Source organism: Bombus fervidus, chromosome 18, assembly GCF_041682495.2.
Source record: "Bombus fervidus isolate BK054 chromosome 18, iyBomFerv1, whole genome shotgun sequence".
NCBI classification, from domain to species: domain Eukaryota; kingdom Metazoa; phylum Arthropoda; class Insecta; order Hymenoptera; family Apidae; genus Bombus; species Bombus fervidus.
Genome location: NC_091534.1, coordinates 4,955,160 through 4,967,742, shown reverse-complemented (window position 1 = coordinate 4,967,742; position 12,583 = coordinate 4,955,160). Strand labels below are relative to the sequence as shown.

At 34.2% G+C, this 12,583-nt stretch overlaps 2 protein-coding genes and 1 long non-coding RNA gene across 3 annotated transcripts; 1 reads left to right on the top strand and 2 right to left on the bottom strand.

Annotated features, from left to right (window-relative positions):
* Positions 1-3,812: 3,812 nt before the first annotated feature.
* LOC139996730 (baculoviral IAP repeat-containing protein 7-B-like) lies at positions 3,813-5,816 on the bottom strand. Its single transcript, XM_072021264.1, has 4 exons — positions 4,878-5,816; positions 4,713-4,788; positions 3,967-4,028; positions 3,813-3,899 (listed from the first exon to the last, which is right to left on the bottom strand). The coding sequence occupies exons 1-4, from the start codon at positions 5,814-5,816 to the stop codon at positions 3,813-3,815; spliced, it is 1,164 nt and encodes a 387-aa protein (XP_071877365.1).
* Positions 5,817-7,688: 1,872 nt separating this feature from the next.
* LOC139996755 (uncharacterized) lies at positions 7,689-9,062 on the top strand. The gene is made up of 3 exons (XR_011802339.1): positions 7,689-8,132; positions 8,389-8,762; positions 8,822-9,062. It is a non-coding gene; the product is annotated as an uncharacterized lncRNA (long non-coding RNA).
* Positions 9,063-9,310: 248 nt separating this feature from the next.
* On the bottom strand, positions 9,311-10,949 carry LOC139996725 (E3 ubiquitin-protein ligase XIAP-like). The gene is made up of 4 exons (XM_072021251.1): positions 10,326-10,949; positions 10,192-10,236; positions 9,422-9,518; positions 9,311-9,342 (listed from the first exon to the last, which is right to left on the bottom strand). The coding sequence occupies exons 1-4, from the start codon at positions 10,947-10,949 to the stop codon at positions 9,311-9,313; spliced, it is 798 nt and encodes a 265-aa protein (XP_071877352.1).
* Between the last annotated feature and the right edge of the window lie 1,634 nt (positions 10,950-12,583).

Sequence of the window (12,583 nt, the reverse complement as noted above, 5' to 3'; positions counted from 1 at the left end):
ACATTATTTGACTCCAACAACAAAATAAAAACAATGCTTAATGAGCAAACCGCACTTATCAAACGCGTGCTAGACGACACCAAAACAGATCAACTCGAAAACCTTGCCAACGATATACACAAGATTGAAAACCACAATGAAAAAAACGAAATGCTAGTCTCCCTAGTAATTCAAACTGAATCTACCATATCGGAACTGCATGTTAACATCGACGAAATTTTTAACACTGTCACGTTAGGAAAACAAGGAATCATAAATCCACAAGTTATAGAACCTGAACAATTCTTAAAAACACTTGACCAAATAACGAGACTAAACTTTATGACTAATCATATCGAACCTTCAGATCAAAATTTTCAACTAATTCTACATCTAAGTAAACTAAAAATATACAAACTTATACAATATACAAACTTATAAACTTATACAATACAATACAATGTGCCGGTTTTGGAAAACAATGAATGGAAAATAACTAAAATTTATCCGATACCTTCCAAACAAAACTCTGTATTCGTTGCAGCTGTAATGGAAACTGACTTGATACTAACCAACTCAGAACAATACACCTTTGCCGATAGTCACTATTTAGACAAATATTGTAAACGAACAGCAATCATCCACATTTGTAAAAGAACTGAACCGAGTCACAATAGAACCAATTCACCTGAATGCGGGTCAGAATTAATTAATAATCAACGGACAGTCAAAACTTGCCCGACTGCTGTCTTCAAATTGGAAGGACTGACGTTCGTACCTTTGCAGACAGAAAACCATTACATTATTATTCCTAAGAAGAATGTACAAATCGACGTATTATGTAAGACACGTAAAATCCTAGAAATTAGACAACCAAGTTTAATTAGCGGGAAAACCGGGTGCATAATCACATACGATCATAATATTATGAAAATAGGAGGATCACATAAAAATATCTCTTACGAAACCAAACTTAAGAATAGTATATACAGCTTCGAAGAAACAGACGTTCTAATATTAGAGAAAATATTAGAAACAGCTCCAAGAGTAACTCACAATTCTAACCGATATAAAGCCGACCTCGATACGTTGCAAATGCAAATCAGTACCCTGCAATGTGAACGACGCATAAATTCGTTGAAGGGATATGGCATATTCACACTACAAATATTAGGAATCGTAGTCCTAGGACTAGGAACAATATATGTAATGTAGAAATGTAAACTTTTCGAATGTCTACGTCGATCATTTCCCAAAAATGTATGTATCAAAATACTCTGCCCTACCGCTCGCGTAAACAGGATCGGTCAAACATCAACAGCACCAAGGACGGTTACTTACCAAAACATCGCATAAGATGAAGATAGCGGGATCATCCAAATCGGGCGACCCACCAGAGTCATACGCTTCAATGAAGCAAAGCGAGTCTAAGAAGGGGGAAATGTCACACGCTCAAGAAGACCACCCGCTCAAGAAGGGCCGCTCGCTCAGTAACCGGATAGATTAAACACCCTGCATGCCACAGCTATCGAAACAATAACTTAAAAGGCGCCTCTGATACACCCTCCAAAGGGACTAAACCCTCCTAAACAAGCGCTCGAATCAGTCTGTTGTAACATTTCAAACCAGTTTGTTCTAACATTCCCAACCATTCTGTTGTAACGCTTGAACCGTCACTCTGTTGGATTTCTATAATAAATTTCATTGTCGCATACGAAGTTCAATTTTCTTCGCCCTATTCGTGAAAGAATCATTTCGTTGGAACCGCGATGCGAGGAGATTACCGGCGATCCGTTAATTTCGCGATTTCTTGTGTCTCCGACGTGATACCAGCGAAATCAGTAACGCCGGGAGCTGTCAAGTTTGAGGAGACAAAACCCGGTGGTTGAAGAACGCAACCACGCAGCCTCCCGCCACAGGTAGGCAAAGTAGTCACGACAGTCACGAATCCCAACAACGAGGTAAGCTTGTTCCTTGCATTCCCGATCCACTATCCGCCGTAACAATGGCAACCGCAGACAAAATTACCTCGTTGTGTCGGAGACGAGGCCATTATAGCCGCCAATTCACGCTCATATCGAAACGACTGGATGAGTACGAACAATCCGGTCGTCAGGATGAGTCCGATTTATTATTCCTCGAAAAACATCTGGACAAATACGGGCGTGATTTCAACGCGATCCAACTGGAGCTGGCAGAATTAAGCGAGGAGGAAGACGCACGCGGCATCGAGATGTCGCAACTGTATTACGATATAGGACAACGTATGAACCAGCTCTTAAAAGCTTTCAAGGAGCTTCTCATAAAAGGGATTGCTCTCATTACCTCTATTTTTGATGCAATTCGTCGCCTTGAATACGATACTAATCTTGAAAAATATCATTAATTACTCTTATCCCTAAACTTGGAAAACCTCACAATCTGCTTACTAAAAGGCATCACTGCTTTCCCCACGCCGTAGCAAGATTCTTTAAACGAAGTCTACTCTTTATTCTTGTTCCCATTCGCGACCAAACGCGCGCAACCGCGAAGTTAAGACACGACTCTGCGACTGCAAAGTATATGGAACACATACATATATATATATATACGTGCTACGATCGCGTGCGAAATAGCCGTGCGCGACCGAACGTCGATGATAGAACATCAGAAATCCTTACTGAAGATTATTTATTTATTTATTTACTTATCTACTGTATTAACTTATAATATTAACTTATTAATATTAACTATTACCTTATAATATTATTATTATTGTTATATACGTATAATATTGTATGCAATATATAACGGTATATAGGGTGAAACTGTAGAAACGTTATCTACCCTCGGATTTCTATGATTTTTGGATATGTTGCAGAAATATTTTAAACAACTTTTACCTATTTACTATACTGTATATAAAGATTGAACTTGTTTAATTTTCAATATATTGGTAAGAAACTACCGGCTCGATTATACTGTACTTCTGCTTATAGTTGTTCATCTGCGAGAGCGGCGTATGCGTCGGTCTGGTTGCCAGTCGTCGGTCACTTACCTTTTGTACATTAACAATTATTTAATTATTTAATATTTGAACCCAATACATTGATGATATTTACTTTTAATCGAGTTATAAGTTACCGGTTATAACGGACTCTTGCAGCCTCGCATGTGTACGTTGTGCACGAAGCCTCTAGGCTACGAAGCCGCCCTACCCTCGTTTCCAAAGAGAAGATAAGTGACCGGCAATCGGTAACCAAACTAACGCATACGCTGTCACAGTTGCACAACTGCAGATGCAGAATTCACTGTAGCGATGTCGGTAGTTTTTCGCGAATATCCCGGAAACTAAGCGAATTCACTTCTTATATAGGAAAAGCTTATTTGAAATATCGATTTCTACAACATATTCGAAAACATCGAAATCGAAGAGTAGTTAACGTTTCTGCAGTTCCACATACCAAATCGTATTCTCTTCAACGCTATTCAATTTTTATGCGAAAGATTTTTCCATAAAGTAAATCATTTTGTAATGATGTTTGAAATGATAAAGTTAGATGCTTCATTCTATTTAGCGTAGATTATCATATATTCAAAGGAATAGCTTTCTGTTCGTTCATTAATATGGCATTACTTAGTTTTTATCTAACTGGGAAATGTAAACATTTTCTAATGTAATTTCAATAGATAGATTTCAATAAGAGCCAATGGAACTTTAAGATCATATTCTGAAAGAACGATTCATTTGCGACCCATGGTTCCTTGCAGATATTACGCGATTCATTAGATATCCATTACACGATGCAGTACAAAAAGTTTGGCTTTGAAATTCTATTATACGGTATCTTTCATTAATAAATCTCCACCGATATGAAGGTGTAGGATCGTCTACCAAAGTCATGAGATATAATTCCTGAATATCCTGAACAACCAATAGCCTATAACCAAATTGCACAACATTTAATCATGTTTCTTTAATGCAATATAATTGTAATATCTTCTCACTCTTTTCCTTTCCAATACTCTGTTGCTTTTCACGACATATCTTCCGTTTGTTAGTTTATAACCTTAAACGAAGATAATTAAAATTAAGAATTATAATGATTTATAATGATCCTTTTCTTCTGGTAGCTATTTTTAAACAGAGAAGATTATAAGCGAAGCATAAGCAATGAAAGTATAATAAAAGAAAAAGTATGCTATGATTTTTATGATTTGAAATATATATGTATAATACAGTTTCATTTTACTAACAATAAGGGGAATAAAACAAGGAACAATTAGTTAGATTACTAAAAAAAAAAAAAAAAAGTTAACTTTATTAACATTATTGTTTCTATTTGCATATTATAACACATTTTAATTTGATAACAACTATAAAATATGTTCATATTAGAGATATGAACATGCTAATTTATATATGTACATAATTATATATATAGATGTGCATGTATTATGGCAAATATATGTGAGTTAGGGCTTTAATTTCTGTTTTGCAAATTATGCATCGTGCAAAAGCACGCGAGCAATACCAGCATGTTACTAAATGTCCACAGGGTAGGAATATAATTGTTCCATCTCGTTCCGTGCAAACTTTACACGATCGAGTATCTTTCAATTTTTTATTTTTTTGCTCCAGAGCAGCTAAAATAGTAAACAGTATATTTAAATATAATATATAATAAAATTTATTATACGTGTACAGTTTTCACACAAATTAAAGAATTTGTGATTTTATTTTTATTACTTACCAAATTTCTCAACGAGAGTCATCTCGTTAGTTTCCTCTTCACTATCGGATCTCGTATCGTCATCAACTATTGGTTCCTGAAATAAATGTAATGTACATAAGTATATATTGGAATTATTAATTATACATATGGTTCATGGTGTAAGTTTCTTTTCTTTCTACTTACTTCTTCATAATTTTCGTAGATGTTTTGCTGTCTTAGATCATTAACAAACTGGTGGCCACGAACTGTTATCAAGTAACAACAGCTTGAAGACCAAATTGCATGTCTATCCCATGGATTTTCTCCTGGACTCCAACTTACTACACCAAGTCCACAATGATAACAGATAGACATACGATCTCTTTCGTTATAGTAAAAGCCTGCATCGGCTAATAGTTCTTTATTCATAGATGTATCAGTAAATGTTGAGAATGAATTTAATCGGGATTGGTAAGTAATATAATCCAAATGTTTTGGTTTCTTAACTTTTTTTAGTCCCAAACGGCTAAGATCATATGCCGTCGGGTCTTCTGCATCTGTTACAAATCGATGGTCATTAAAATCAAAGGACTGCGAATATTCTAAACCGTAACGACATAATATATTTCCATTTCTTCGTTCTGTCGGTTGAATTTCATCAGGGTGTGTACCAATTGGCACATTACCGCAATCTTCATTGCGGACAAATCTGCACTCTGGAGACCATATCTCGTGAACTTGCATGGGAGTACGACCCTCTAACCAGTGACTTACCACCACTCGACACACAAAACATTTGACTCTATCCATTTTGCCTGTATAATAGAATCCTGCTGCTGCAAGACTGGCAGGGTCAACGAAAGGTACAAGCCAGTTTCGAAAACTCCAAAGTCTTGCTGCTTCAAAACGAAAATCACCATGATGTTTTCGAATGCCACGCGACGTCGATGGAACCGACGACACTGGATTAATCATTGGTTCCGGCATCCGGTACCGGTGTCGGTACCGGTGCCAACGATTGGTATATGCCGGTATCGGTATCTGAATCACATCAGACGAAATTGAATCGTCTGACGATTCTTCGTGTTCTGGAGATTCTTCGTATTGTGGTAGCACAGGTTGGATGTTAGATATATGCAACATCTTGTCCTTATTGTCACTTGTAGAGTTTTCACACCTATTTAAAGGGAAAAAAAACCGAAAAAGAAAGAAATTAAAATACCTAGTAATTGTAACAAGCCGATATTATCGAAGTAATCTCAGTTCCGTGTGTTTTAGCGCAAAAGTTAAAAATTGTCTTTGAAGAATTACAGCGATTTTAATTGATATTTGAAGCGTTTGAAGGATCCCGAAACTTTCTGTACAATCTACATAAATTCTTTCGCTACGATATTTTGACTTACAAATGGTAAAACGTTTTTAGTTAATTTATTTTCGAGAAATATTATACGTGTACAGTTGATCAAACAGAAATATATTACAGACAAAACTTACGAATATGAGATGTTTAGGTATCGCTACAACAGCTCACCAACTCTTCAAATGGAATCCTCACAAAGATTTAATATCCTGTACTTGTATATTTTATATTGTTAAATTTACTAAAACTGCACTATCGTACGAACCAATCACACAAACTATTCCACTCTTACAGTAATACCGAACTTTGAATCCAAAAACTTTGAATCCTTGCTGCTAGTGCGTGTCTATTTTATATTACTATCCCTACCACATTACTCCTTCATCCCACCATAAGGCACTGTGTCGAGTGCGCAAGTTGTCGACCAATCAAATTTCACTGATGCTCCACCCCTTACCGTACCGCTCCTTATGTACCGTCCTGTATTATCATTACCTGTATATAAAACAATAAAATTATTTTTACAAATAAGTACACAAGTTTTTCAATATGTGAAATATCAGGCTTTCTGCAGGAAAATTCAACCGTTTCTAACGTTTTATAAATTAATTTTCAGATAAAGTTCTCTCGCGATGCGAATAATAAGACGCCGTAGCATTATCTTATATTATATTTTATCTATCATATCATGTCACTTGTTACTTTTCGCAAATGTTCCTTATGTTTGTCAACAATATACCTTATATTTTGTGTGGCACTTAAATTGTTAATTGCGTATGCACTAGATGATAATAAAAACGAAGATTGAAGCTATTACTTAAAGCAATACACTTTGCATGAAAAGCAATTAAATCTTGAAAAATATTGAAAGAAACGTTGTCGTTTGTCAAATGCGAAAAAAAGTATCGACAAAGTAAAACCATTAAAATTGTCGATGCCTCTGATTTGTTACTAACAATCCTGAAATTGCTAAAACGAGTGATCATACTCATTATTCAATGTCTCATATTTAATGTTTATATTCGTGTTCAATGTAGCGACGTATCTATCTTCTTTTGTTTTTTCTTTAATTTTCTTTATTTTTCTCTAGCATTTTGCATTTTATGAGTCTTAGGCAGCAAAGATTCTTAGGGCCACAAGTGAACGTTCTAAATTTTCCATTTTTGTTGTATCTTGCTGTACGTTTCTATTTATTAAGAAAATAGCAAGTAGAATTTCAAAAGAAAAATCTTTCTATTTATAACGGTATTATAATAACGGGTGCGTTTCTTATTGGCTTTATCTCTCCTGAGAAAATTCACCTATTATTCTAAACATTCTATGTTTGTATGAAACCTTCAATAGCCTAAATGAGTTTTTCTTCAATGCAATCGAGTATGACGGGTGACAGGTATACGGGCTGATAGAACAAAGGCCGCCTGCTAATCTACGGGATATTAGTTAACTTGATTCTAAGATTTACAGCGGCTCCTCAGACTACCTCGACATACGATGTTTATGATGCATCAACCTCTGGGCGACCACCCTTATTTGGATAACTACGGGGCCGTTAGGGTGTTTATTGTCTAGTATCGGTACTTTCAAGTATCGGCCGATTCATTAAAGGCAATTTCACGTCTGTGTTAGGTGAAACGTTCATCCCGCCGTCACGTCCGTCACGTTTGTTTTTATCTGCGTATCCAATGTCTCGTAAATGGCTGTGCAATGTGGTCAAATACACAGCATACAAAACTAATTAATCTGTATGAATCAATTAAATATCAAAAGCAAAACCAATGTAATAACAGCTTTAAACAGCATCTGAAAAACGATAACATCCAAGGAAACAACTTGCGATTGAAAGAGTCGTATATCGAAAAATTCAAAGGTTTATTATTAATTGATATAAAAGGATTACTCTGAACATTTTTCAATGATTTTCTATGCAACAATAATATAATATTTCTATATAATAACTTTCTTTGTTAATGTTGTACATTATTTGACATTCTTTACTGTGAATTACCCATCGAAAGCTTTTCTATATTTGCTTATCAAACAAATTTAAATGGACTTGTGTTGCAACTGTCTACCCTATTCTATAAATTATTTCAGGAAATGTAAGTATAACAGCTGTTTCTTCCATATTTATGTAAAAATGTATTGGATAAGTTTTCAAGTAACCCATACTCTGTGACGCCATCATTTTTTTTTTTTTAACAAAATTTCAGCTGATTATAATGATGTTTTTATAAATTAAAAATTTAACAAAATTTACAGCTATTGCTTAGAAAATGTTTATTTTTGGATTTACTACCACTGCATATTTTTTCACGATATTGTACATTAACAGAATCTTTTTGTCTTTTCCTACAGTCCCCCAGATCTAGCAACATGCAGATCTTCGTTAAGACCTTAAGAGGGAAAACTATTACTCTTGAAGTTGAAGCTTCTGGCAGAATAGAGAATGTGAAAGCTAAGATCCAAGAAAAAGAAGATATTATTATTACCATCAATGCTAGCAATTCGCAATAGAAACATATACAAATAACTAGGATATTTTAATTTAACTGTACTGTCTGCAAAGATTACAGTCCATTCGGTCACAAGATTTAAATATTAAAGTATAGACAGAGAAGATCTTGATACTTGTGTTGAATATGTGCTTGAATTTAGTCCATTGCGCCAACAAAATGTTCCTCCAACTATGAACGATGAAAATGTATTGAGGGAAAATACACCAACGATATGTATGTATGTATGTATGTATAAAATTTTATTATAAATTAATATTGTAAATTTATTTTAGGTTGACTTTGATTTGTTTATGACTTATAACTAATGAAGATTTAATTGAAATTGGTATAAAAAATGAAGCTGACAGAAAAGCTATATTACAAGTGGTAAATAGATCATAAAAAATCAGCGACACAAAAGGAATTTATAACCTTTTATTAGTTATATCTAACTATATGTTATTATTTTATTTGTTATATACTAAAGCTGATTTAATGTATAAATTTAAAAATATAATATGTTATGTTATAGCACATTAGTATTATTTCTTATACTAACATAGTACACTTAAAAACACATATGGTACATTTCTATTTTTACTTATAAAGATACATTTACATACATTTACATATTGCCTGTAAAATTGCTGTATTCTTGATGTGCGATAATACTTTATTATTAAGTACACTTTCTTTTTTTTGCTTTAGGATCATGCGGAATTGAACGCACATTTAGACAATCACTCGATTCACTATTCTTCATTTGATCTAACCGATATATTTTAGCAATTGTTTCCGCAACATTGTTTTGATCCTATTTAATAAATTATAGAATAATTATATGTAATTTTAACATAATCATACAGAATTTAGAAACATAAATATGTGTATACTGGATAAAAATGAGCTGCTACCTATATCAGATTTAGCTTTTGATAGTTTCTCCTTTTGCGTCAAATGTTTTTGTCTTTGATCTTTTTCTTCTGGTAGCTATTTTTAAACAGAGAAGATTATAAGCGAAGCATAAGCAATGAAAGTATAATAAAAGAAAAAGTAAGCTATGATTTTTATGATTTGAAATATATATGTATAATACAGTTTCATTTTACTAACAATAAGGGGAATAAAACAAGGAACAATTAGTTAGATTACTAAAAAAAAAAAAAAAAGTTAACTTTATTAACATTATTGTTTCTATTTGCATATTATAACACATTTTAATTTGATAACAACTATAAAATATATTCATATTAGAGATATGAACATGCTAATTTATATATGTACATAATTATATATATATGGATGTGCATGGATTAAGCAAAAACGACACGAACTACAGCATTGACTTCTTTTCGGCAAACTATACATCGATCGAAATTTGAAGAGCAGAAATTACATGTTGCCAGATGTCCACAAGGTAGGAATGCATTTGTCGCTTCTCGTTCCGTGCAAACTATACACGATCGAGCATCCTGTAATTCTTGATTTTCTTTCTCCAGAGCAGCTAAAATAGTAAACGGTATATTTAAATATAATATATAATACAAATTTATTATACGTATACGGATTTCATACAAATTAAAGAATGTATGATCTATCTGTGTTTTTATTTTTATTACTTACCAATTTTCTCAACGAGAGTCATCTCGTTTGTTTCATTTACACTGTCGGATCCCTCATGATTCTCATCTGTAGTTTCTGTTGCTTCCTGTAATAAATATAATGTACATAAGTATATATTGGAATTATTAATTATACATATGATTCATGGTGTAAGTTTCTTTTCTTTCTACTTACTTGAATAGAATTTGAATAGAGATCTTGGCCTGTTACATTATTAATGTATTCACAGCCCCGTGCTTCGATTATATAACAACATGCAGGAGATGAAATTGCATGTCGAACCCATGGATCTTCTCCTGGATTCCAATTTTCTATACCAATGCTACAATGATGACAGATGGCCATATCATTTCTTCCGTCGTAGTAAAAGCCTGCATCGGCTAATTGTTCTCTACTCATATGTGTATTAGGAAATGTTGCGAATGAATCTAATCTGCATTCGTAATTAGCATATTTCAAATTTTTTAGTTTCGTAATACAGTTTGGTCTCAAACGGCTACGTCCTTCGATTGGCACATTACCGCAATCTTCATTGCAGACAAATCTGCACGATGGACAATATATCTCGTGAAGTTGCATGGGAGTACGACTGTCTGACCAGTTACTTATCTCCACTGCACACGCAAAACATTTGACAGTATCCGATATGCCTGTATAAAAGAATCCTGCTGCTGCAAGTGTGGCAGGAGGAATGGAAAAAGATCGAGGCCAGTATAGAAAAGTCGAGCGTCTTGCTGCTTCAAAACGTAGATCATATTGTTCTTGAGTGTGAAAAAACGTCGATGGAACCGACGACATTCGATCAATCGATAGCACCGGAAACGGAAACATTTCTGATATTGACGACGCCGTACTAACGAACCACACAAACTATTCCACTCTTACAGTAATACCGAACTTTGAATCCAAAAACTTTGAATCTTTGCTGCTAGTACGTGCCTATTTTATAGTATTATCCCTACCACAATACTCCTTCATCCCTCTATGAGGCACTGTGCGGAGTGCGCAAGTTGTCGACCAATCAAATGTCACTGATGCTCCACCCCTTACCGTACCGCCCCTTATGTACCGTCCTGTATTATCATTGCCTGTATATAAAATAATAAAATTATTTTTACAAATAAGTACACAATTTTTTCAATATGTGAAACATCAGGCTTTCTGCAGGAAAATTTAACCGTTTCTAACGTTTTATAAATTAATTTTCAGATAAAGTTCTCTCGCGATGCGAATAATAAGACGCCGTAGCATTATCTTATATTATATTTTATCTATCAAAGCACATCACTTGTCACTTTTCGCAAATGTTCCTTACGTTTGCCAACGATATACCATATATTTAGTTTGCCAGTAAAATTGTTAATTGCGTATGCACTAGATGATAATAAAAACGAAGATTGAAGCTATTACTTAAAGCAATACACTTTGCATGAAAAGCAATTAAATCTTGAAAAATATTGAAAGAAACGTTGTCGTTTGTCAAATGCGAAAAAAAGTATCGACAAAGTAAAACCATTAAAATTGTCGATGCCTCTGATTTGTTACTAACAATCCTGAAATTGCTAAAATGAGTGATCATTCTCATTATTGAATGTCTAGCGTTTATATTCGTGTTCAATGTAGCGACGTATCTACGGTATCCGATTTCGCTTGCTTTTTCTTTAATTTTCTTTATTTTTCTCTATCATTTTGCATTTCATGCGTCTTAGGCAACAAAGATTCTTAGGGCCACAAGTGAACGTTCTAAATTTTCCATTTTTGTTGTATCTTGCTGTACGTTTCTATTTATTAAGAAAATAGCAAGTAGAATTTCAAAAGGAAAATCTTTCTATTTATAACGGTATTATGATAACGGGTGCGTTTCTTATTGGCTTTATCTCTCCTGAGAAAATTCACCTATTATTCTAAACATTCTATGTTTGTATGAAACCTTCAATAGCCTAAATGAGTTTTTCTTCAATACAATCGAGTATAACGGGGGACAGGTATACGGGCTGATAGAACAAAGGCCGCCTGCTAATCTACGGGATATTAGTTAACTTGATTCTAAGATTTACAGCGGCTCCTCAGACTACCTCGACATACGATGTTTATGATGCATCAACCTCTGGGCGACCACCCTTATTTGGATAACTACGGGGCCGTTAGGGTGTTTATTGTCAAGTATCGGTACTTTCAAGTATCGGCCGATTCATTAAAGGCAATTTCACGTCTGTGTTAGGTGAAACGTTCATCCCGCCGTCACGTCCGTCACGTTTGTTTTTATCTGCGTATCCAATGTCTCGTAAATGGCTGTGCAATGTGGTCAAATACACAGCATACAAAACTAATTAATCTGTATGAATCAATTAAATATCAAAAGCAAAACCAATGTAATAACAGCTTTAAACAGCATCTGAAAAACGATAACATCCAAGGAAACAACTTGCGAT